The following is a 27,957-nucleotide window of genomic DNA, read 5'->3' as shown; positions in this document are numbered from 1 at the left end:
ATGCTGCCAGTGCTTGCTGTCTGCCTTTGGCTGGGACCAGCCGCCTTGTTGCAGGGAGCACCGTGCGAACGTGTCAGAATCCCGATGTGTAAAACAATGCCCTGGAATATCACTCGGATGCCCAACCACCTTCATCACAGCACGCAGGAGAATGCTATTCTCGCCATCGAGCAATACCAGGAACTGGTGGACACCAACTGTAGTCCACTGCTGCGCTTCTTTCTATGCGCAATGTACGCACCCATCTGCACGTTCGAGTTCCTTCACGACCCCATCAAACCGTGTAAGTCCGTTTGCCAGACGGCAAGAGACGGTTGCGAACCTCTTATGAGAAGGTACAACCACAGCTGGCCGGAGAGTCTGGCATGCAGCGACCTGCCTGTTTATGATCGGGGGGTTTGCATCTCTCCGGAGGCAATTGTCACTGATGGGCTTGCAGGTGAGAGACACTGCGAACGATTTTCTCTCTTTCACAGAAGTGCTTCGTTAATATTTGCAATAATGCGTCAACAATCCTAAAAGCAAAATATCACGCGCCAAAATGCGGGTTCCCTTTTCAAATGGAAAGAACTTTCTCTCAAATTAAATTCAAACAACAAAGATACGTTTTCTAATTCAGTCAGAAGAAATAATGCAGTAACACTTAGGCGAAAACTCCAAGGAGTTGTCGTAATTTACTACTCACTTATCAGTATGCAGAGAAGGCGGTTTGTGGAATTAATTTAACCAAAAGTGGTTTTGTTTCAAATTTCCAGATGCCATGTGGATGGACATCACCCGCGATATGATCGTACTGGAGCCTGCTGACTGCAAGAGTTGGAACGCAGGTGAGCGGTGAGGGAACTGGGGAAAATGTTTATAAAGACGTGCAGTGTTCCGACTGTCTCGTCAGAATGATACAAGCATCAGATGTACCAAGCGCTCGTGGAGGATTACTGGTCCAGACAAACATTTAAAGCTTTCTTTGATAAACATTTATTCTGCCTACCCTGTGCTTTAGCAAAGTTCAAAAATCGCAAAACAGACTTTACGCATAATAAATGGATAAATTCTAGTATAAAAAACACCAACGTTATTGTCCATAGCAAAAGGGGAGATAAAACTGGATTGAAAATACATTTTCAGAAAACCACTGTGACTTGCTATCATCCGTGGTGAAAGGGAGATTGTTAACCTTTCAGTATACGGAGTTGGTTTCAGCATCCCCGAAATTTTGCTTTTGCATTTGGGGTGAAACTGGGTCTTGAATTATATCAACATTAGGTCACAAGAGCTATAAATGTAGCGCAGGATCTGTCAACCTCAATTTACATTCTGAATTGCTTACCACTGTCATTTACTCCCAGGACATGAGCACTGCTGTGATTGCTGAACTCAGAAACCGAGTTCTTAAAGAATCCACGGCTACTTTGTACCTTTCTTCTTAGCTCATCGATAGCGTCAATTATCAGTTGTATTGTAAAATGCAAATTTCAAGACTGTGATTTGTAAAAAAAATGCGTGAGCGTCGCCCTACCTCTGCAAAATATATATGGGCAATTATTTTTCCCATAAAAGCAAACTGTTTGGATCGCTGCCGTAAAGTATTTGTTCACGTTGTCTTTTAAGATTGACAGACTAGCGCCTTTGCCAGAACACTTTTTCTCCAAATTTCCAGTATTCGCATTTCCGTTCACTTAAAATTATTTATACTTTTTTGTTTTGACAGGTCGTTGTAAATGTAAAAAAATTAAACCAACGCTGAAAACATACTTGGAAAAGAACTATGATTATGGTAAGTGATAGCTACCTATTTTTAGGTGGTTTTGGAAACACTATGACGGCAGCAGCATTGACATTTTTTAAACAGCTCCAAACTACATATAAAACTGCAGACTGTGTACAAATATTGGAACATTTGGGGGAGCAGGGGCGATCTGTTACTTGTTTAATTACAGTAGTGGCCCTGGCCATTTTATAATCCTAAAAATTATAAATTGGGTCATTTTCATAAATTTTCAATCACTTTTCTGTCAAACAGATAAACATTTTTCCATCCTCCAACCTCTTTTGCTGGATTTTGACACTTTTTAAAACTTTCATTAGCAGTATATAGTGTATGTGATAGTCTGCTAGCTCAGTTGGTTGGATAGCTGATATGCAACGCAATGTGAAGTGGGAGTAGGTTAAGTTCCTATGCCAGTTAAGTTCCTATACCATAAAGGACTCTCCTCGAACCCTCCCATCATCTGAGGCATGGTGATGCTCTGGTTAAAACCACCACCATTTGTCTGTCCCTAATGGGAGGGTGGAATGATAGCAACTTTACCTTACAGCTTCGATTTTGTTTCCTCAACAGACAGTATTCTTTCATTGACTTGTGAAACTTTTCTCTGAACTTGATGTTATTTGCTGTGATGTTAGTTAACAGCATGTTTAGGGATGTTGCAGTCTTAGACTTGATGTCTCTCAAGCACACTTTATTTCTACCCAAGGTTTTAAATTTTTTTTTCTGAGTGAGATGATCATATATTAGTAAATGATTTCAATGTAGTGAAAATCAAACTAAAATTGCAATATTAAACTTAAAGTTATTGAAGTGAAGTTTAGCAGGATCTGTTGATTAAAGTATACCTATAATTTACTTCATGATAATTGTTTTGGATTGAGTAAGGGAAGGGGTGAGGGTTTCACTACCGAGATTAAACTGTTAATATTAATGTCTTTCAGATTTGGCATTAGATGCTCCCAATTATAACATGACCTCAGTCACAATCGAAATTCCTTTTGGTCTGGCTAAAGTTCTGCATTAATCATAACATCTATTATTGCACCACTTCTATTTCTTACACAATTTATATGAACATTTTTCAAAGTGAAATGTTCAATTAATGACAAATTTAATAGACAAACAAGGAAGAAAGAGAGATAACGTTGATATTATTTGGGCTAGTTTCAAATCCAAGTAAACATTAGACTGTTCTAACATAGGAATAATGGAGTTAGGAGCAGGAATAGGCCATTCATTCCTCTGAGTTGACTCTGTCTTCAGCAAGATCATGGTTGATTTGGTTGTGATTTCAATACCACTTTCCTATCAGCTCCCCTGTAATCATTGACTCCCTTGTCTATCAAAGATCTATGTAACTCTTCCTTGAATAAATTCAATAATGTAGGCTTCACTATTTTTCTGAAGAAGAACATTCCATAGACTAAGCTGTCTGTGAGGAAAATAATCCATTAGTCTGTGTTTTAAAAGAGAGACTTCTTATTTTTAACTGTGTCCCCTAGTTCTAGTCCACTCCATAACAGGAAACTTCTCTTGCACTAAGATCATTTCTCATTATTCTAAATTCCAGTGGGTACAGACAGAGCCAGTTAAAATTTTCCTCATAGAGTAATTTGTTCATCCGAGGAATGAGTTAATTAGGCTTTTTTCTGAACTGTCTCTCATGGAATTATATCCTTTTTTCAAACAAGGAGACCAAAATTATCTATGGAGTTCACATGCAATTTATAACAAAATACTACAAGAATTACAATAATGTAATTAAGAAAGGGAACAGGAGTAAACTACTTAGCCCCTAAAACTGCTATGCCATTCAAAATTAGCATGCTTGATCCTATATCTTAAGTTCACTTATATGCTCATTTCCCGTATCCCTTGATATTTTTGAGAGATTTAAACCTATTGATTTCAGTCTTCAATGTACTCTAACAATGGAAATAAAGCTCAGGATATGTAGCTGATATTAAGTCAGAAGATAGCGGTGATGTGTTGCATTTTAATTTCAGAATTAAAGGTAACGCAGTTTCTGATTGAGACAATTATTGAGATATCACCAAAACAATCTGGGATAAGTTAACCAAATCAAAGTTGGAAGATTAAATTAATATAAAAATAACTAAATTCAGCACAAGGCTTTAACTAATATCTAATAATGCCAGCTACAATTAATTTTGGGGAAAATACATGTTTGAATATTGATTGTTAAACATTGAATCAAATTCTCTAAACAGAACCCCTTGGTAATGTAGTGATATGAAATCTTATTTGCTTTTCAACTTTGAGTTTTACTTTATTTCTTTCCCCCTGTTTTTGCTAGTTATCCGAGCCAAAGTAAAAGATGCGAGCAGAAGTGGTTGCAATGAAATCACCACAGTGGTGGAGGTTTTAGAGACATTCAAGTCATTGGTACCTATCCTGCAGACTCACATAACCCTTCTTACCAACTCTTCGTGCTCATGTCCTCAACTGCCACATAACCATGACCTGCTCATTATGTGCTATGTGTTGCATTCACGGTAAGTGTCATTGCTTTTCAAACAAACCCCATAAACATCGACTGCAAGTTTGATAGCCAAACCAGGCTACAAGCATCTTCAATACTATAAAGTCTTTATCAATAGGTGGTTTCATGCTTCAACTCCAAGCCAGATCCTAGCACTAGGATTTTTTCATTATATACCTTATAATAGCTAACAATCCATCTGATGCTTTTACCTATAATTGCATAGGGATGACAGCACAAAAGGAAGGGATATGTTTTAAGTTGTTTATGTTGCTCACTCATTTAATTACTACAAAGCCTTCAAACTGTTATGATCCCAGCTGATGTTATTACACAACAAATGAGATCCCAAACTGATATAGACTATATTTTGTTTTGTTTTGGCTTCATTGAGGCACTGAAAAGTAAACACTCAATTTTTCAGATTTGGTTTTATCAATAAAACTAAAGTTTATTAAACTAAAGAAATGAAGATAAAGTATAATAGACTCAACTATTTACATGTGATGTGCCTTTAAAGATTTTGAAACACATGGTAGAAATTTAATCCCATTAATCCCAAAGCAGTCCGTTAACAGTACCCAAGAACATGCTTCTACAGTTCTCATGCTAGAGAAGACAGTTCCTTTACTAACATGCCAGTAGGCTTAACTTAACTTTGACAAAGGCTCAGTAAGACTTGAAACGTCAGCTCTTTTCTCTCCTTACAGATGCTGCCAGACCTGCTGAGATTTTCCAGCATTTCTCTTTTGGCTTAAATTAACTGTCACTTCAACTCCATGTCTGGAAAATCTAATAGCATTTTCCTGGAGCTTTCATATAGCTGATTTTAAACATTCAAATAAACTCTTCATGGTTAGTGACACCACGACTACAGTATTCCATACACTTTTAACTTAATTTATTCCTCCATTGTGCCATGGATCTTCATGTAACTGAATGGGCCAATCTTCCATCTGTGGACATTTGGACACATGGGTAGGATATCTAATGAGATATTTAAATTCAAAGGATACCTTTGTGGATTCCAGGAGCATTGCACATTGGAATTTTTAGTTCCCTTTGAGTTTACCTTAGATTCTACGAGGCCCAGAGATAGAACTCCTAACCAGGCTGAAGAAATGACTATCTGGTCATTAGAAAATCCCTGCCAAAGAGACAGACAGCTGAATATTGTGTTTGAATTTTGATAATCAAGGTTAGCGATTCAGTCCCTGTGGGCAATGATTAATAATAAGGGTTTAAATGGAGGTGATAAACTGCTTGATCTTTATTCTAATTGATCATAATGGAATCTCATTCCCATTTTGGGAATACATATTTATAGTTATGGAAAACATTTTTATATTTATGGATTGTGTACAAACTGGATGATATGAAACTGTTTGAACATTTCCTAGATTGGAAAAGGTTTTAGCATGTGTATTTTTTGGAAAATGAAGTTGACAGTTCCTCTTATGTTCATATGCAGTTTAGAAAGAAATTAAGTGATATTAGAAAAAAGATAAGCAAACATTTAGAGAGATAGGTTTTATGGCCCTGAAGTGCTGGAAAACCTAGCTTTGAAAAAACTATATGGCCTCTGAGCTTTGTGGTTGCCTAGCAATCCTTTCTTGACTCGATTTGTTTTCGCAGACCTATGTGGTCAGAATGAGTTTTTCATGATAATAAAAGGATTATTTTGAGTTCATTAAAGGATGGTGAAAGTCTTTTCTTTCTGAACAGTAGCACAAAGGGGAATGAATTGTCTCTGTTGGTGATTGTATCAAAATATTTTTACAATTGGTGAGACTGGTGGAATAGTGGAACTTGATTACCACAGTATTCCTCCAGTCAAAGTGTTAACAATCTCAACTGGGAATTTGCCCATTAATTATTCTCACTTCTTCAAAATGAAAATATTATATGGTTTTCATTTTTTGTTGCACGTGGCCGAATCTTTCATCTTTTTGGCTAAGCGACAGTTGCATGAGTCTTTTCAATGATTTTTTTTGCATCATGACGCCTACCAAGATTTCTTGCCTCATTAAATATCTATGCCACCCTCTAATGGCAGCCCCCTCATCTGATTCTATGCTTATCCTACCACATGCCATTCCCAGAACAACTTACCACTCAGCAGATATCCATCGAACGTCTGGCATCCCTGGCATCTGCAACAGTTTTATGTGCACCCGGACAAACACTGGCATTCCAAAAACTGCTGTATTTGGTAACATTGTTTTCCTGGATGATGAGCAGAAGAGGCTGGACACAAGACTCTGGCTGCCTAGTTCAAGGTTGTGATCCAGGTCAGTATGGTCTCCACTGCATGGAGGAATGGCTAGCAATGCTCAAGAGTATGCTGTGCCAGGCAAGTGCTGCACTCTTCTGTCTGATACCTCATGTTCACTCTATCTCTGCTGCTGCACCAATCTTTCACCAAGGCTCAAGCTTTGTCTATCTCACTATTGCCTGTCACATTTTCCCCCATCACTCTCATACCCATCAATCTCCCATACCACCTACCTTGCACATCCTCTGCATTGCCTACTCACTCCCTCAGGACACCTCACCACCTTGTGACTATCTGTAACTGTACTGAAAGCTGTGCCACCCACTTTTCATCTTGCTCAGTCACTTCTTACTCTAATTCCAGAGAAGGCAGCTCACAATAGGGCAGTAAGCATCCAGACGAGTGAAGAGGTACCCAACATCAATTTCTCACACCCTACAAGGACAGAATCCTACTCCTTTGCATGACTATGACTATTCCTAAGGAGATACTGAGACATCCATATTATACTAATTGAGTGAAGAGCATTCTTCATTCTACTACAACTCTCACAGTAACCCACTGTCAGTGTCATTCATTGCATACCACTTCTAACTATTGGCTGCATAGCCTTCTGTCACCTGTATCTTGCAGGTCCATGATTTCAGTAGAGAAATGGCCTCCTCAACCAGAAGGCACCTTCTTGACCTCTGATGATGAGAGGACTGAGGCCTTAGAAGAGGCATTGGAAATGTTGCCAACTGTATTTCCGCAAGATAAGATTCTGACATTTGGTGGGAATGTCAGCCTTGAAAGGTTTGGGAGTACATGCTGCTGTATGTACATGAGGGAGAACATACCTTATTGTGATAGCTGTGCAGCTGGATAAGGCTGCTAAGGTCTGTTGACTGCTGCAGACCATGCACATGCTCATGTTCAGGTAGGAGAAAGCCCTATGGTTTTGGCAGTCAGGAACATCTTGCACATGCACAGAGAGTATAGGAGCAGGAGACAGGTGTGTGTCTCACAATGGCATTCATTGTAAAGAAGTGCTGTCAAATTTTGGGGACCCAGCTGTCCTAAGCATGTGACATTTGCTGTCTCCTTGGACAGGTTGGCAGCTGTGGTGGAGACCCAGATCTGACACCCTTAAGGTCTGCTGGAGAGGTACACGTATCTTCAATCCATCACCACTGCCGTTGGTCCTAATGTCTGAAGGCAGGGGGATAGGGAAGATGGTGCACACTCACAAGGAAACAGGGCAGCGTCAGGAGGCACACAGCTGGATGAGGAGCCACATACAGGTCCTTCAGATATCTTCTCTTAGGACGTTCCAGAGATGGCTTCCTATCTACCTACCCTATCTGCTTTTACTCAACCCTTGGAAGTCAAGCCAAAAAGGGTCCATTTGATGAGCAGGCACCCTCCAACCCAGCTACATAACGTTGGACAACACAAAGAAGTAGTAGGAGAAAAAGAAGAAAAAAAAATTGATTGCACTTTGGTGGCTCAAGTGACAGTGCACTGTATATTAATTAACATGTATATATAAGTTGATTGGTTTTGTATTATCTACATTTATTTGAATCTCATGTAGCCATAACTATGGCAGCATGTCCATTCGGGATCTACAATGGATATAATATGACAGTGGATCAATGTCTGTGGTCAGAGCCTGCTGCAGCATTATGAAGCAAAGGTGTATGCATGGTTATGGGTTCTGCTAATACCATTGCCCCTTGCCCTAAAATATCCCCATTCTTTCTTGGTACCCATGTACAAAACAGTTGGTTTAATGACATTGTCAGCAATGTCTGGAATTAAAACAGGAATTGATGGAGTAAGTCAGCAGGGCTAGTAGCATCTGTGGAGTGAGAAACAGAATGAATGGTTAGAGTTTGTATGCCTCTTATTCACAATGACGAGGGCAGAGAGGTGTCAGCACACAGGGAGGCAATGCATTTAGATCACCAGCAATTAGGAACCCTGCTGATCTGTGTTCCATACAGTGTATGGGCTTCACATCAGTACGTCTTGCAGTCCCTCCCTTACATAAAGATATTTATCTTGCTCATTTTGACTGTGGTCACATCCATTTTCTCAAATCTCAGCATTCTAGATGGTGAAGTGAATGCTCATCAACCAGTGGCCACTGCCTCAACAGTGAGGTACTGAGCATCCTTGTTGATAGCTCTTCTCATGAGCCCCAGTCAACCAGTCTTTATGAGCTATTATTAGTCCACCTTTCTCCCCAACGCATAGAAGATGAGGTGACTATGCCAGGTGCAGTCTTCCCCTTGAGACCAGAGTGCTTCTTAATGTGAACAAACACCCCTCCCGCATTACCATGTTTACATCCATGGTCCATGGTTTACCATAGTCTCTCTTACAAATAAAATTGCCCCTCTTTGCCAGTGTTTTCCCCCTTCCCCATAGCCTACAGCACCCAATACAAATGAATAAGCTCCTGATTGTCCCCTCTTCAGGAACAAATCCCTTTATCCCCTCCATCTCCCTTTCCCCTTAGTTTCTGTGCACAGACCCAATAGACTGACTGAAATAACTCTAGAAAGGCCAGTAACCCATCACCAAGTCACTCTTTATTTACACTTGCATAGCACGTGACACTGACCCACTTAGCTCAAAGCCAGTGTCTGGAGTGAGCAGAACCCTGTTAAGATCTGTCAGCCAGGACTCCGTGATTGGACCAGGTTAACAGCCTGTATCAGGGAGCTCATATTCTATGAGGTCAACCTGGCTGACTTCATTCCTACCACTACACTGACCATGGCTTACACTATTGAGTGACCTAACCTGACAGCTCTGGATGAGAAGTGTCTAGCAGTGTCCAGATCACTGACTGATGGCTGCATTAGCCTTACTCCCAAAAATGGGTTATAAAGCAATGGGACTGATGGTGACCCAGTTCCTGGACTATAGAGGCATGGACTCCCGATCAGTATTCCTTCTAATTTTCTTTCCAGTTGCTTGAGCCTCCAAGGTGCATGCGTTACAGTAACTTACAGAACCAGAAATCAGTGCTGTGATTAGTGTGCTGATGTTGATCATTGTACATGGAATCTTGGAGAAGCTGTGCATGTGCTTAGAGGAAATGTTGCCCTTGTCTGAGATCACCTTGACTGCATGCCTGACTGTAGTCAATCCCACAGACTGCTAATAGAGCCTGCTCTTGGCTGACTGCGCTGAGATCCCCTGATAGCTACCTCCATGGATTTCAGTGAGGTCTACTTCCCTGAGATTGAGTTGTGGCTACTTGTTTGCCACACAATTAATGTGTTTGCTCCTGAAGCTGATGGCACATGGAACAAGTGTCAAACTGATGTAGTGCATTGCCACTCAGCAAGATGCATGTCATTTGAATGAGGACTGCTGCTAGCAGGGAACACTGCTTGTTTGTGTGACTACACTAACTGGCATAGCAAAGCAAGGCAAGGCAAAGCAAAGCAAGGCAGGAATGCTGTGACTAGGCAGGTGTGTGCTAACTGAGCAAATGCTAAGAAAACAAGCCAACAGCCATGAAATGAGTCCAGTTTAATATGTGAACTGTGTACCTGTCTATGGGTGCAAATATCCATGCAGCAGCCTTTCAACATTAGTTGTCAGCATGTTTTGCAAAGCATCTCTATGCTTCCTAAGCAATCTGGAAGTAGAGGTGCCATGCGGATTGTGAGGTGTTGGCAAGTGCCAGATGCCAATGTCTGTGGACAAAGATTGTGTGCAGCTAGTGCCTATGGGTCATATCCTGAGTTACTCTTTGGTGCTGAGCAACATTGGTGAGATACTGCTCCCACTGTGAAAATTCCATAAATCTAATTTGTTTGATGCATTTGGTAAGAAAGGAATCTGAATATTAATGAGGTGAGTTGTGTCATTAGTTCGCAACTCATTGCAGCCTAATGAGTTGACAGATGCATATAAAAGGCAGCGAGTTGACCCTGACATCGAGATAGGCTTTGCTGGACTTTTGATATGATCCTGCCACAAATCTTGCCAGAACTCAGGTTATGCAGGTCCCTTTAAGATTCCACTTCTCATCCATTTTGTTTGTATACATTCTGTCTTTCAAAATAAATTTTTCTAGGACTTGTATTCAAAATAGATCTGTATAAAGAAACTCCATTTTAGCTTAGACACAATGGTTAGTCAAATCCTCTTCATAAATAAAAAAACCTAAATAAATTCTGAATGCAATAATTTATTGCTAATTCTTCATTTCTTCCTGATTGCAATCATTGCTTATAACATTTTTCTTGAACTGTTAAAATAAATATCTTTCCAGAAATAGAAATAGTTTCCCCAGAAATTCTAAGAATGACAATTTGTGTAAAAAAATTGTTTTTAATAGAAGTACACATCTGAAAAGATCACTAAAACCTAATGATTAGAAACTTTAGTCAAAGTGGGAGTAAGGTTGTTTGTGGTGCTGAAGAATGGTTATCCTTGGGGAAACTCATGATGAGCCAACAGTTATAGTAGAGAAAAGACAACTTCAAAACCCAGGTTGTTTCTGTCACAATATGATTTATTAATCAAACGGAGGCTGAGAAGAAACATCCACTTATGGTTGAAAGGATCTAAAACTGATCAAATTAGTTAGAATAGAGGAAAATGAAATTAGGAATTAAAGAAAATTTTTTTTATGGTGGAGGAAGTAGGTCTTGGAGTTCCATATGGTTTCTGTTCTAAGGTCATTTCAGTTTACTGTTCACATTAACCATTTTTATATAGGAGCAGACAGAGGACATTGAAATTTGCTGATGAAACTAAAGTAGAAAGCATAATAAAAATTCAGAGGGTCAAAAGTTTTTTTATTGTCATGATGAAGATGGTTTGAGGGACTGTGCCCTTCATTTTTAAAAGTCTTTTTTGCTAAATGCCTCAGCTCCTCTCCTGAATCACTTGAAAATGCCAAGTCCTGATAAAATGTCAATACGTCACTGAAATGTTTTGTGACATACAAGTAAACATTGCCTAAAAAGTATCCATTACATTTGTTAAGTGATTAATAAGTTGGGTTCTATCTTGTGGGACAGGAGATTATTTATTTGGACCATCTACTTTCTAAAGATCATTTTTAGATTAGATTACTTACAGTGTGGAAACAGGCCCTTCGGCCCAACAAGTCCACACCGATCCGCCGAAGTGCAACCCACCCATTCCCCTACATTTACCCCTTACCTAACACTACGGGCAATTTAGCAAAGCCAATTCACCTGACCCGCACATCTTTGTGATGTGGGAGGAAACCGGAGCACCCGGAGGAAACCCACGCAGACACAGGGAGAATGTGCAAACTCCACACAGTCAGTCGCCTGAGTCGGGAATTGAACCCGGGTCTCAGGCGCTGTGAGGCAGCAGTGCTAACCACTGTGCCACCGTGCCACCCATTTTGATGCTTTCCTTTCTGATTTTCACAGACTGATGCTCTTTAATGGATGTTTAGCTGAAAAATGGAAAGATCAATGGTCTAAACGACTTAAGGTAAGGCTGATGTGGATTAACAGTTTGAATGCTCATTTTAAAAATGCTAACCATGAGTTTGTCACCAACTGAATGAATTGACAATAAAGTAGTTTAACATTTTGCTCATTCTCATCAGTGTGCTCAGTTATAATAGTGTTGAGCATGACAGATGCAGAAGGAAAAGAATTTTGTAGTGTTGGAGAGGCTTTGAATTTAACTTTTCAATGTATCTTATATTTTGATCTATAGTTCAAAGGCCTAAAGTACAAAACTAAAGGTTAGAAAAATGGAAAGTCATTGGAAGCCATCCTAAAATGGTGGACTGAGAATATTGTGGATCTTGCAACTGTTCCTGAGTTTAAGCTTATTTCTCGATTTACTTCTAGATTTACTTCTAGATTTCTTATTTTCTGTAGTGTAAGATTTTTATTTTGATTCATTTTTAGTTCATTTATACTTGAGATCACAAACTTCCCCCCAAAAAACAAAAAAAGCATGTTTATTTTCAAATTGAGTTCCATTAACAGACCTTTTGATTCAACCAGAGTTCAATTCACAGACCTTTTGGAAAGGTTTACAGGCGGATGGCTCGGACTTTTCTCCCATAAAATTATATGCATAGGAGAGAGGTTTTTTTTAACATCGCTAAAGAAACTATTTTAAAATCATGGAGGAGAATTTTTTTTAAACAAAGTTGTGTTATGGACTCTTGGAGAGGCTTGGAGTGGCTCTTGAGTGAATTTTTTTGATCAGAGGATTGAAAGCTGTCTGCTGGACCACTTGGTTCTGGATCAGTGGTGCTGGAAGAGCACAGCAGTTCGGGCAGTATCCAAAGTGCAGTGAAATCGATGTTTCGGGCAAAAGCCCTTCATCAGGAATTGTTTTAATTTGATTGTTCAGCTAAGTGGTTGTTTTTATTTGAGATTTTTACATTTGAATTTTTAAAAATTTGTTTTTTTTGCATGCTTAATATTAACTCCTTGGGTAAAGAGGAGATATATATATGGTGTTATTGTAAGCTGCTTCTTTTGAGGGTAAATGACATTGAGGATATACAAGAGATACTGAATTAGATGGCTAGTAGATTTAGAGAAGTGATTACATAGTAGGATCAGTCAGATAGATGGCTGACTGTTAGGAAAGATAAGAAGGAAGTTCAGAATTCTCCAGTGGCTATTCTTCTCTCAAACAGACACTCAGTTTTGGGTACTGTTGAAAAGGATCGTCTCTCAGAAAAAAATAGAAGACAGTCAGATCTTGGGCACTAATAGCTGAAAAGTTTGAATCTGAAAAGAACAAGTTAACCAGATAAAAGACAGTCAGAGAGTGAAACAACTCTGAAGAATTAAACTGCATTTATTTCAGCGCAATGGTCCTTACAGGTCAGACTGATGAACTCAAGGCATATTTGGGAACATGGGATTGGAACATTATAGCTACTACAGAAACTTGGCTGAGAGATGGACAGGACTTGCAGCTCACTGTTCCCAGCTTCAGATGCTATGGAAATGATAGGAAAAGAGACAGAAGAGAACAAAAGAGATTCTACAAGTGCATTAGGAAAACATTGCTGCTGTAACTAGAGGAGACATTCTGAAAAATCATCTAGTGAAATATATGGGCTGAAATTAGAAATAAAAAGGTCACCTTGATGAGATTGTACTATAGACCTCCCAATTGTCAGAGGGAAATTGAGAAACAAATATGTAAAGAGATCGCAGTTTTATCTAAGAATAATAAGATTGTAATTGTAGGTGATCTTAATTTTCCAAACATTGACTGGGACTACCATAATATTAAAGGTTTGGATGGCGAAGAATTTGTTAATGTGTTCAAAAAAAAATCCTTTATCAATATGTAAATATTCTTATTAGAGATGGAGCAAAACTTGACCTTCTCTTGGCTTATAAAACAGGGCAATATTTGTTTTAAAATAGTTATAGAAAAGTTCAAGCCATCTACAAAAATGGAACCTTTAAATGGAGTAGAGGAAATTCTAATGGTATGAGACAAGAATTTTCAAAAATTGATTGGAGTAGACAGTTTGCAGATAAAGGGACATCTGATAAGTGTGATGACGCGAGTTGAGAGTCATAATGTCCCTCTTAGAGTGAAAGATAAGGCTGGCAGATTTAGAGAATGACGGATAAATAAAGGTATTGAGGTTCTAGTCAAGAATAAAAGAAGAATTATATAAACAACTGGGTTCATATGAATCTCTTGAATGGTATAAAAAGTATTGGGGCACCTTAAGAGGGAGATCAGGAAGGCAAACAGAGGAGATGAGATAGCTTTGGCAAATAAGGTTAAGGATAATCCAAAGAGATTCTACAAGTGCATTAGGAACAAGAGAGCAACTAGAGTGAAAAAAGATCAACCTCAAGAGATGGGAGAGATATTAAATGAGTATTTCACATCAGGTTTTACTGTGGAGAAAGAATTAAAGGCTAGAGAAATAAATGTTGATGTTTTGAAAACAGTTCACATTACAGAAGAGGATGTGCTGGAGGTCTTAGAAAATATAAAGGTGGATTAATGTTCAGGACATGATCTAGAGTGTCCTAGGACTTTGTGGGAAGCTAGGAAGGAAATTGCAGGGGCCCTTGCAGAACTATCATCTATAAATATGGGTCAGGAGCTAAATGACTGAAGAATGGCTAATGTTGTGCCTTTGCTTAAGAAGGGATGTAAGGAGCTAAAGACCCGTGAGTTTGCCTTCGATGGTGGGAAAACTGTTGGAAGTTATTCTGAAAGATGGAACTTATATGCATTTGGAGTGGCAAGGAATGAATAGGGATAGTCAGCATGGTTTTGTGCAAGGGGAATTGCGTCTCACAAACTTGATTGGATTGGTAGACATTGTTTACTTAGACTTTAGTAAAGCCTTTGACAAAGTCCCACATGTTAGACTAATTAGTAAAGTTAGATCTCATAGGATTCAGGGTGAGCTTGCCAACTGGCTTAATGGCAGGAGACACAAAGTAATGGTGGAGGGTTATTTTTCAGACTGGAGGCCTGTGACCAGTTATGTTCCAGAGAGATTGTGCTGGGTCCACTTTTACATAATGTTTCTCATTTATATAAATTATTTTGTGAGTTAATAGAAAGCATAGATAGTAAGATTGCAAATGGCACAGTGAAGAAAGTTATCTAAATTTAGATTACTTACAGTGTGGAAACAGGCTCTTAGGCCCACAAGTCCACACCGTCCCACAACCCACCCAGACACATTCCTCTACCCCTAACACTACGAGCAATTTAGCATGGCCAATTCACCTAACCTGCACATTGCTGGACTGTGGGAGGAAACCAGAGCAAACCCGGGGAGAATGTGCAAACTCCACATGGTCAGTTGCCTGAGGCAGGAATTGAACCCGAGTCTCTGGCACTGTGAGGCAGCAGTGCTAACCACTGTGCCACATGCCATCCACTTGCAAAAGATCTTGATCAATTGGGTCAATAGACTGAACAGTAGCAAGTGGAGTTTAATTTGGATAATTGTGAGGTAGCGCATTGTAATAAAACAAGCATCAACCAAGACTTATATAATTAAAGGTAGGGCTTTGGACAGTGTTGTAGAACATATAGACTGATCGGTTCAGGTACATAGTTCTATGAAGTTTGCCTCATATATAGATAGGATGGTTAAGAAGGCTTTTAGAATGTGTGTCTTCATTGCTCAGTTCTTTCAGTATAGGAGCTGGGACATTATGTTGAGGTGGTATAGATCATTGTTGAGATCTCTTCTGGAGTATTTTGTCTAGTTCCAGCGTTCCTGTTATAGGAAAGATGTTTTAAGCTGGAGAGGGTTCAGAAGGGATTTACAACATGTTGCTGGGAATGGAGGGTTTGAGTTATGAGGAGGGATTGCATAAGCTGGGACATTTTTCACAAAAGCATTGAAAGTTTAGAGGTGACCTTATTGAGGTTCATAAAATCATGAGGGGTATAGAAGAGGTGAATAACAAGTCCTTTTTCCTTAGGGTGGGGGTTTTCAAGATTGGGGACATACTTTTAAGGTGAGAGGAGAAAGATTTTAAAAAAAGTATGAGGGGCTTTTTTTTATACAGAGAGTGGTTTGTGTGGAGAATGAACTTCCAGAGGAAGGAATGGATGTGAGTACAGTTATATCATTTAAAAGGCGTTTAGGTAAATACATGAATTAAAAAATGTTTGAATGGATATGGGTTAATCACAGGAGATGGTATTAGTTTAGTTTGGGATTATGGTTGGCATGGACTGGTTGGATTGAAGGGTCTGTTTCCATGCTGGATGATTCTGTGACTCTATGACTCAAGGAAGCTTATAAGTCGCTATGGTTATTGGAAACTGGTAAAATTCAGCATGCAATGTGAATGTTAATGATAAACTAAAGCAAGAACCAGAGACTGATTATACTGAGAGTAACATGAAGGACTGACATTTTAGACAGAACCAAGTCAAGAATTATCTGCATAAGAGCTGGTCAGTCCTGTTTTATTTGTAACACATCTTCCAAAATTTGTCCAATTTCATCAATGATGTAAGATTTATGCTTCTGGTTATTTTTAAATCATATTACAGAGCACTTCTATAAACAACGATTACAGTGCTTCTTAGTTCATTATCTATGGAAGCAAGATGGTATGCAAATTACTTGGCAAATTGTAAGGTGAGAGAGCTGAAAGTTCTTGCTACCAGCAATACTTGCACCATATTTAAAGGTCAGATGTAAACTGCCTCACTTGCTGCAGCCAGGACCATCCCCTCAGTTTGAGGTGGATGCTCCTACAGCAGAAGAGATAAGAATGGCTCCCCCTTTCACAGTACATGCCTGCAGAGTTTGCTGGAGGGTAGCACAGAACGATGGGATACCCACTTTACAGTGGTTAGGATCAAAATGGCATGACATCATACCCATTCAGCCTACGCACAGGTAACAGCACAGGTCAATGTTGTTTGATAGCAAAAACAATGGCAACCAGAGCAATATTGAGTCATTGATCTCCTGTGCTCCTCAAGGGTAAGTGATGCAATCTTGGGTACCTCACACTCATATCATTCAGTCTAACATGTCGCCAAGGGGGTTAGACTGTAGGACAGCACCACATTCCATCATATTCCATTAAGGGCTTACAATCAACTCAATTTTTCATACCACTAACCCTTTCTGCCCACTGCACTTCCTACCTCACTCACTGGGGACAGTGCACCACTTCAAATAGTTATGCATGATCACAGATTACTTCAGCATCCATTCCCATTGTATTCAAATTTTCTATTTATCTCAGTGAAGGAAAAATCTACCCATTATAGAGCTGAGATAGACAGGATTAGCAGAGGTTGGTAGACATTGGGTTCCTTACTCCCTTTAATGAAAGGGTCATCAAACTGGGTGGGACAACCAGGTCTATTCCTGTGGTGATGGGGGGGGGGGGAGACCAGCAACCAATAAGCAAAGTTCTGCTCAACTGTTCTTGGATGAGCACTAATGCCAACACTTTGCTTCTTTCTATCTTCACCATTTCTCTCTCTTCTCTACTGTAGGCACTAATGGTACTCAAGAATCCTCAATGAAGAAGAGGCCACACACTGTGCCTCTCTGCATGAGCACTCTCTCTGAGGACCAAGCCTGTGGATCTACAAAGGATGCACTGGCAAAGCATTCACCCAAACCCTCTATCAGTGCAGAGACTATCACCTTAGCTACAAGTAGACTCAGGGATATAATCTGGATCAGTGGTGCTGGAAGAGCACAGCAGTTCAGGCAGCATCCAACAAGCAGCGAAATCAACGTTTCGGCAAAAGCCCTTCATCAGGAAACCTGCCTGAACTGCTGTGCTCTTCCAGCACCACTGATCCAGAATCTGGTTTCCAGCATCTGCAGTCATTGTTTTTACCTCAGGGATATAATCTGGTGAGCACTTCATTGAAACATGTCTGCAGTCAGAAGCAAGAAACTCCTTTGACACTCAAAGGACAGCTGGAGACCAGGCAACTGCTTAGCCCCATGTACTCAGCATTCAGTCACATTGTCAAGTGCAGAAAGAAGTTCAAGTATACCAGGCCAGACGTCCTTGGTAACTACTAAGCTAAAGCGAAGAAGGGTTAGACCTGAAACGGTTGACTTCTTCACTTCCTGATGCTGCCTGGCTTGCTGTGTTCTCCCAGCCTCCTGCTTGTCTACCAAAGGTCCTTGGTAGGTTAGAACAAAAGATGGAGCTTACATTAGAGTGGTGCTGGAGAAGCACAGCAGGTCAGGCAGCACCCAAGGAGCAGGAAAATCGATGTTTCGGGCAAAAGCCCTTCATCATTCCTGCTCCAGCTCCACTCTAATCTAAACTCTGGTTTCCAACATCTGCAGACCTCACTTTTGCATAGCCAAAAGATGGAGCTGTCCATCCTTGTTCTCGTTACTGTAGCGGTTATAGCGTGCGGTGCTTGCCTGTGTCACTGACAAGAGAGGAAACCCCCAGGTCCAGCAGAGCACTCTGTGAATGCAGGATATACACTCAGATCTTCATTCCTTTGCTTTAGCCATGGGTGCTCAATGGAAAAGCAAAAAAAAGGATAAAAGATCTCTACCTCACTTCTGATGTCGTTTCCTCTCAAGGAGACACTTATAGGGAGGAGGAGTTATAGACAGGCACTCCAGAAGTATCCTGCCCTCTACCTCACCCTCTGCCTATTATCCTTATGCCTCCAGCATTTGAATTGGAGGAGGGTGAACCTGTATCTGGGCATAACACTTTCAGCAACTTTTATGCCAAAGTTTACTCAGGGACAACTACCCAAATCTTTGAAGTCTGCAGATCATATCACACAATGCACTCACTCCATCCTATATGCAGAACTTAGCTGTGCACTTAGAAATTGTGGGAGGGAGAGGTAAAAAATAATTTAAAGGCTCATTTGTGTTACAAGTTTTCATTTTTTTTGTAAAATGTACACTTTTGTAAATATATATTTACTTCCACTTCAATTGTGTAATGCAGCCAAGATGCTAAAAATGAATGCCTGACACTAACACTAGAGGGAAGATGTAATGCAGATGTCAATACCTGATATGTGCAAATTGTTCACCTCTCTCACTCCTTAAGGGAGAGATGGTGGAATCTGTATCTATATATTTCAGGATAGAAAGGTTCGTCTGGCTCCTCAAAAGAACACTGTAACATTTAAGGCTGTGAGGTTGCCAATAGACTGAATATGCAGCTGGTGGCAAGGAAACAAGAAGGAAAAAACTATTTCACCTTGTCAAAACTTCACATTGACAGCACTGATTGTAACAAGCATCACACTATCCTTGAGAAGATGAAGTCTTCTTTTCATTTGGACAGTACGACCCATCATATTTTGTAGCTCTACCTTCGTGTGAGATGGGATACAATTTGATCAGATCTAGCAATTAAACCTGGGCATCTGTGACTTATTGGGAATTAGCAGCAGCAGAAGAATTGCATTCAATATAATCTGTAAACTGTGGTTCAGTATTTCACCTACTCTACCATCACCATCAAGCTCAAAGAGCAACCCTAGTTCAACGAAGTATGTATGAGACATCTATATGCAGTACCATTAATACCTAAAAATGAGGTGTCAACTTGGAGAACCTACGATGCAGGACTCAATTGCATGTCAAGCAGATGAAGTAGCAGGTGATAGAGCTAGGAAATTCCTCAACACATGGAACAGATCAAAACTCTACAGTTCTGCCATATCCAATCAGGAATGGTAGTAGAAAAATAACCAAATAACAGCAGGATGAAGCTTCATAAATATCCTCATTTTTGTAAGTGAAAAAATAATACTGTAGCATTTGCAAACATTTCCATCCTGATATAATCCATCTGGGTCTTTTCTTGAGGACTCTAGACTTCAGCCAATTTGATTCACTGCATTTAGGAAGAGGTGATGGCCTAGTGTCATTATCACTTGACAATTAATCCATAGACCCAGGTTCAAATCCTGTCTGACAAAAGGAAAAAATTAAATCTGGGATTAAGAGCCGAATGATAACCTACATGCAACTCCAGACCCACAACAATGTGATTGACCACCCACTTGGCAATAAATTCTGGCCTAGCCAATTATGTCCAGATCCTGTGAATGAATTTTTAAAAAAATGATGCAAAGAAATAGCTGAAGGCACTGAAAATTGCAAAGGCTATGAGACCTGACAACATTCCCACAACACTATTGAATACCTGTGTTCCAAGACTAACAACAGTCAGAGCAGTATGACTATAACACTAGTGTTTACCTGACAACCTGAAATGGTATGTCCTGTTCACAAACACAGAATTTCAGAACTGTTACAACACAGAAGGAGGTTATTCAGCCCATTATATCTGGCTCAGCCTTTTGAGCATTTTGACTTAGTGTCATTCTCCTGTCTTTTTCTCATAATTCTGCACATTATTTCTATTTAAGTAATTAGCTAATGCCTTTTTGAATGCATCAACTAAAGCTGCCTCCACCATCCTTCCAGACCATGCATTCCAGACCTTAACCACTCACTGTGTGATAATCATCAGGTCAAATGCAAGCAGACTAGGTTCCAACATATCAATTGCTCTTGATCTTGATCATTGACAAAGTGTTGGAAGAGGTCATTGATAATAGTATTCAAAAACCAAAGAACTGTGGATACTGAACATCAGAAACAAAATCCAGAAATTGCTGAAAAACTCAGCAGGTCTTGCAGCATCTGTGGAGAGAAAGAAGTGAAGAAGGGTCACTGGACCTGAAACATTAATTCTGCTTTCTCTCCATAGATGCTGTCAGACTTGCTGAGTTTTCAGCAATTTCTGACTTTGTTGTTGACAATCCAGTTCATTTGAAATTGCTCTGCAATAACCTATTCACTGGTGCTCAGTTTAGTTTCTGCAAGGACCACTCAACTCCTGACTTCAGTACAGGCTGGGTCTAAACATGGACAAAGAAAGTGAACTCCACAGGTGAAGGCAGAATAAGTGTCTTTGATATCAAGGTTGCACTTAATTGAGTGTGGCACCAAGGAGTCCCAGCAAAACCAGAGTCAATGGGGAACAGGGTAAATGTTCCACTGTATGAAATCTTAGCACAAAGAAATATGGTTGCATGAAGGTAAGTATTTCAATTGCAGGACATCTCTGCAGGAACTCCTCAGGGTAGTTTCCTCGGCCCAACTAGCTGCAACTGCTTCATCCATGACCTTCCTTTTAGTATAATGTCAGAAGTGAGGATGCACATGATGGTTTTTTCAATATTCAACTCCATTCCTAGATCTTAAATATGAAGCAGTCCATCTGGTGTAAGGATACCCACAGCAATATTGGGGAGTTCCAAGATCTAGATGAATATGAAGATTACACCAGATGGATCACTGTGGGTATCCTTACACCAGATGGATTGTAGTGGTACAAAAAGGTGGCTGTTCACTACCTTCTTAAGAGCTATTAGGAAAGGATTAAGTGATGAGTTTGTCTGGAATGCCTGCCTCCCATGAACAAATAAAAAAATCTCCTCTAGTTCCAGCCTGTCAACTTGAAAATTCTCTGTACATCTGTACTCTCTGCTTTCTGTCTGGTAGTCAATCCTTTATTCAGCTAATATATTGTCTTCAAATTCATAAGTCTGTGTCTTGTGTAATTACATTTTATGTAGTACCTTATCAAATGCCTTTGGCAATCTAGTTACATTATTTCTCCAATGATTCCCCTAAACAGCCAGTCTCCAGAGGGCATGACCATTTTTGACTGTCTCCTAGTCGTCAAAATAAATGCTTGCTATCCTCACATCTTACTTGTGATTGTCCTTGCAAAGGATGCACAGATGCCTAGGATATCATGGCTCAATGGCCACTGCACCATATCCTAATGGATATGGCTGACATCCAGCTGATGAATGTGGCTTTGTCAGTGCAGACGTCATTGACTTCACCATGAGTACATGCTGATGGAATGAGCATACTCCTGCAGTCCTGAACTTGTGACTTATTCTCTTTGCTTATTCCTAGCTTCTTGATCTAGCCTCTTCTCCTTAAGTTTTCTTACATTTGTTTGTGCTACAACAGCAGAAACAATGTTTGCTTTAACCACATTTATATCCTTTTATATCTTGTATTAAAGTTTAGTTTCAATTTCCCAACTTCAGCTTGGTCCAGATTTTCTTAAAATCTGGGAATTCTTTTGCATGTCTATGCTTAATTTTTCTGTTTGCCTTTCAGCTTAACTGTTGTTTTAAGGTTCAGTCTGCCTCAAAAACATTCAAAATTATACTTAAATAGGACAGATTCCCTCACAATGGACTGAACATTGATGTAGCTTCCAGAGAAGAGAAAGGCTCACTGACAGCAGATCACAGAAAGAAACTTATTATACCTTTGTCCTGTAGAGGAGGAGTTCAGTAGAAATGTTCAAGCACAAGATAAACTTCACTGTAAGGAACTTGCTATTCCCAACGATAGAGATCCTCACAAAAGGTTCAGGTTATGTTTTCTCCATCAGCTTCTCAATTCAAACAGAACCAGCCAACCTCATTAATATCTATGCTACAGTGATGTACTCCACTACAGAGGAGAAAGACCAAGTTTTGAGTTTAGCACTGCTTTCAGCAGAGCATTTATCTCCTGGGGATTTTAATTTATGAGTGGGTGCTGCCTACGAGACATGGCCCTCCTGCTGTGAACATTATAGCTTGGGCAGACAACCATGGGCAGAGACCACTTGACCGCTGTTTTAGCAAGCTTTCTGAGAAGAATACCAATGTTCAGACCAAAAAAATCTGGGGATATCTAAGATGACCTCAGGACCAGTTGGACATGATCATCAGCGGATCACATAATTGTTATCAATGTAGAAGGAGGCCATTTGGCCCACTGTGTCTGTACTAATTCTCTGAGTATTTTGACATAGAACCAAATTCCAGTGAACATTTTCAACTCATGCAGCTACCACAGCTCTATCTGTATTGGAGAGCATTCCCAGTGTGCAACAGAATAGGAAGCAACACTTGAAACAGAACTGCCATCGTTATCGCAATTTCAGCTTTGCTGCCTACCTCAATGTAAACTAACAGCTCCTGACTTAATTAAATGGAAAGGCATTAAGGAAAAGCCAGGAAACTACAGACTGGTGAGCTTGATGCTGGTGGTGGGCAAGTTGTTGGGGAGAATCCTGAGGGCAGAATTTACATATATTTGGAAAGGCAAGGACTGATTAGGGATAGTCAGCATGGCTTTGTGCATTGGAGATTTTGTCTCACTAACTTAATTGAGTTTTTTGAAGATGTAATAAAGAGGATTGATGAGGGCAGAGCAGTGGATGTGCTCTGTATGGACTTCAGTACGGCGTTTGACAAGGTTCCTCATGGCAGACTCATGGTTCAGAAGGTTAGATCACATGGTATACTGGGAGAACTAGCCATTTGGATACAGAACTGGCTCAAAGGTAGAAGACAGAGGATGGTGGTGGAGGGTTGTTTTTCAGACTGGAGGTCTGTGACCAGTGGTGTGCCACAAGGATTGGTGCTGGGTCCACTGCATTTTGTCATTTACATAAATGTTTATATAAGTGAACATAGGAAGTATGGTTAGTAGAGTCAAAGAGGCATAGAGTCATAGAGAAGTACAGCATGGAATCAGACACTTCGGTCCAACCCACCCATGCTGACCAAATATCCCAACCCAATCTATTCCCACCTGCCAGCGCCTGGCCGATATCCCTCCAAACCCTTCCTATTCATATACCCATCCAAATGCCTCTTAAATGTTGCAATTGTACCAGCCTCCACCACATCCTCTGGCAGCTCATTCCATACACGTACCACCCTCTGCATGACAAAGTTGCCCCTTAGGTCTCTTTTATATCTTTCCCTTCTCACCCTAAACCTATGCCCTCTAGTTTTGGACTCCCCCATCCCAGGGAAAAGACTTTATCTATTTATCCTATCCATGCCCCTCATAATTTTGTAAACCTCTATAAGGTCACCTCTCAGCCTCCGACGCTCCAGGAAAAACAGCCCCAGCCTGTTCAGCCTCTCCCTGTAGCTCAGATCTTCCAACCCTGGCAACATCCTTGTAAATCTTGTCTGAACCCTTTCAAGTTTCACAACATCTTTCCAGTAGGAAGGAGACCAGAATTGCACACAATATTCTAACAGTGGCCTAACCAATATCCTATACAGCCGCAACATGACCTCCCAACTCCTGTACTCAATACTCAACCAATAAAGGACAGCATACCAAACGCCTTCTTCACTCTCCTAGCTACCTGCGACTCCACTTTCAAGGAACTATGAACGTGCACCCCAAGGTCTGTTTGTTCAGCAACACTCCCTAGACCTTATTATTAAGTGTATAAGTCCTACTAAGATTTGCTTTTCCAAAATGTAGCACCTCGCATTTATCTGAATTAAACTCCATCTGCCACTTCTCAGCCCATTGGCTCATCTGGTCCAGATCCTGTCATAATCTGAGGTAACCCTCTTTGTTGTCCACTGCACCTCCAATTTTGGTGTCATCTGCAAACTTACTAACTGTACCTCTTATGCTCGCATCCAAATCATTTATGTAAATGACAAAAAGTAGTGGACCCAGCACCGATCCTAGTGGCATACCACTGGTCACAGACCTCCAGTCTGAAAAACAACTCTCCACCACCATCCTCTGTCTTCTACCTTTGAGCCAGTTCTGTATCCAAATGGCTAATTCTCCCTGTATTCCATGAGATCTAACCTTGCTAATCAGTCTCCCATGGAGAACCTTGTCAAACACCTTACTGAAGTCCATATAGATCACATCTACTGCTCTGCCCTCATCAATCTTCTTTATTACTTCTTCAAAAAACTCAGTCAAGTTTGTGAGACATGATTTTCCCACGCACAAAGCCATGTTGACTATCCCGAATCAATCCTTGCCTTTCCAAATACATGTACATCCTGTCCCCCAGGATTCCCTCTATCAACTTGCCCACCACCGAGGTCAGGCTCACCGGTCTATAGTTCCCTGGGTTTTCTTTACCGCCCTTCTTAAACACGGCATCACGTTTGCCAACCTCCAGTCTTCTGGCACCTTACCTGTGATTATTGATGATACAAATATCTCAGCAATAGACCCAGCAATCACTTCTCTAGCTTCCCGCAGAGTTCTCGGGTACACCTGATCAGGTCCTGGGGATTTATCCATCTTTAACCATTTCAAGACATCCAGCACTTCCTCCTTTGTAATCTAGACATTTTGCAAGTTGTCACCATCTATTTCCCTACAGTCTATATCTTCCATATCTTTTTTCATAGTAAATACTGATGCAAAATATTCATTTAGTATCTCCCCCGTATTCTGTGGCTCCACACAAAGGCTGCCTTGCTGATCTTTGAGGGGCTCTATTCTCTTCCTAGTTACCTTTTTGTCCTTAATATATTTGTAAAATCCCTTTGGATTCTCCTTAATTCTATTTGCCAAAGTTATCTCATATCCCAGTTTTGCCCTCCTGATTTCCCTCTTAAGTATACTCCTACATTCTTTATACTCTTCTAAGGATTCACTCGATCTATCCTGTCTGTACCTGACATTTACTTCCTTCTTTTTCTTAACCAAACCCTCAATTTCTTTAATCATCCAGCATTCCATATACCTACCAGCCTTCTCTTTAACCCTGACAGGAATATACTTTCTCTGGATTCTTGTTATCTTATTGCAGATGACACCAAAATTGGAGCTGTAGTGGATGGTAAGGAAAGTTACCTCGGAATACAATGGGATCTTGATCAGATGGGCCAATGGGCCGAGGAGTGGTGGATGGAGTTTAATTTAGATAAATGTGAGGTGCTGCGTTTTGGAAAGGCAAATCAGGGCAGGACTTATACACTTAATGGTAAGGTCCTGGGGAGTGCTGCTAAACAAAGAGACCTTGGGGTGCACGTTCATAGTTCCTTGAAAGTGGAGTCACAGTAGATGGGAAAATGAAGAAGGCATTTGGTATCCTTTCCTTTATTGATCATTGCATTGAGTATAGGAGTTAAGATGCCATACTGTGGCTATACGGGACATTGGTTAGACCATTTTTGGAATATTGTGTGCAATTCTGGTCTCCCTCCTATCGGAAGGATATTGTGACACTTGAATGGGTTCAGAAAAGATTTACAACGATGTTGCCAGGATTGGAGGGTTTGAACTTTAGGGAGAGGCTGAATAGAGCTAGGGCAGTTTTCCCTGAAATGTCAGAGGCTGAGGTGTGATGTAAGAGGTTTAGAAAATCATGAGCGGCGTGGATAGGCTAAATGGACAAAGTCTTTTCCCTTGGGTTGAGAAGTCCAGAACTTGAGGGCATAGGTTTAAGGTGAGGGGGAGAGATTTGAAAGGGACCTAAGGTACAACGTTTTCATGCAGAGGATGCTGTGTGAATGGAAGTGGTGCAGGCTGGTACAATAACAATATTTAAAAGGCATGTGGATAGGTATATGAATATGAAGAGTTTAGAGGGATATGGGCCAAATTGTGTCAAATGGGACTAGATTAGATTAGGATATCTGGTTGGCATGGACAAGTTGGACCAAAGGGTTTGTTTCTGTGCTGTACACCTCTATGCATCTATGTATGCTGGAATCACTATGCTGCACTCATAACATAGGGCAACTGTTGGTCCTCCTACTTTTCCTATCCCTTTCTCTAACTGCACATGCTGTTATTGCTTCACCTCCTGCTATAGTTCCTCCTCTTTCCAACAATCAAATCCACTGTGTTCTAATGTTGTGCCTTCCCCATCCTGAAGAACCTGCCAACATACACAATCATTAATGCATAGCAGTTCCAGGCAAACCCAGAAGCATCCTATCAATATCTCAGTAAAGAATGGGAATGGGGAGAAAATAGTTCATACTGATTGTTGATCAAAGTTTTGAGATGTTTTCTTGAATGAACTTTATTACTTAGAAGATAAAAAAAATTACCTATTGATAGTGTCACATATTACCATAAAATGAGAATGATGTAATGATATATCCTGATCCAAATATATTGTCGCCTTAGTGCTTTTCCACAGCATACATGATCATGGAGTCACAGAGTATTAGAGTCATACAACATGGAAAAGACCCTTCAATCCAACCAGTCCATTCTGAACATAATCCCAGACTAAACTAATCCCATCTGCCTGCTTCTGGCCAATATCTCTCCAAACCTTTCCTATTCATAAAGAAATCCAAATGTCTTTTAAATGTTGTAACTGTGCCCACATCCATCACTTCTTCAGGAAGTTTATTTGACACATGAACCACCCTCTGTGTAAAATATTTGCCTTTCATGTATTTTGTAAATATCTCTCCTCTGAACCTTAGTCTTGAAATCCCCCATACTAAGGAAAAGACACTTATCATTTGCCCTAATTTTATAAACTTTTGTAAGGTCACCTCTCAACCTCTTACGAACTAGCCTATTCGACCTTTCTTTGCAACTTAAATCTTTCATACCCAGCAACATTCTGGTTAATCTCTTCTTAACACTCTCCAGCTTAATAATATCCTTCCTATAATTGGATGACCACAAATGGATATGATACTCCAGAAGAGGCCTTTCCAATGTCCTGTATAACCTCAACATGACTTCCCAATTCCTACACTCAAATGAAGGCAAGCATGCTAAATGCTTTTTTAACCACTCCGTCTACATGTGACGCAAACTTCAAAGACTTATGTACCTGAACCCTAAGGACCTACTGCTCTATTTGCCATATGGTGCTTTATTTTAGAAATTACCTTTCCATATTGTTTCATTTTACTGATATCTTGTTATTTTGTTTTCATTAGCGCTGGGAACAAAGACTAGATCAGCAACAGCAGATGCGTATCATGCAAGAAAGAAAGCAAAATGCAGGACGTAGTGAACACAGTGGTGGTCCAAAGTCAAATTCAAAGAATGCAAATAAAACTCCTAGCAACCCCAGGAAGATCAACAAAAATAAAGGCAAGAAGGAAGCCAAGGAAGTATGA

At 40.2% G+C, this 27,957-nt stretch overlaps 1 protein-coding gene across 1 annotated transcript; it reads left to right on the top strand.

Moving 5' to 3' along the window:
• Window positions 1-27,957, top strand: LOC132815180 (secreted frizzled-related protein 4-like). The gene is made up of 6 exons (XM_060823995.1): window positions 1-439; window positions 756-827; window positions 1,709-1,774; window positions 4,086-4,284; window positions 11,964-12,027; window positions 27,775-27,957. The coding sequence occupies exons 1-6, from the start codon at window positions 1-3 to the stop codon at window positions 27,955-27,957; spliced, it is 1,023 nt and encodes a 340-aa protein (XP_060679978.1).

The sequence above is a fragment of the Hemiscyllium ocellatum genome, chromosome 4 (genome assembly GCF_020745735.1).
Source record: "Hemiscyllium ocellatum isolate sHemOce1 chromosome 4, sHemOce1.pat.X.cur, whole genome shotgun sequence".
NCBI lineage: Eukaryota > Metazoa > Chordata > Chondrichthyes > Orectolobiformes > Hemiscylliidae > Hemiscyllium > Hemiscyllium ocellatum.
This window is presented reverse-complemented; position numbering and strand designations above follow the sequence as displayed.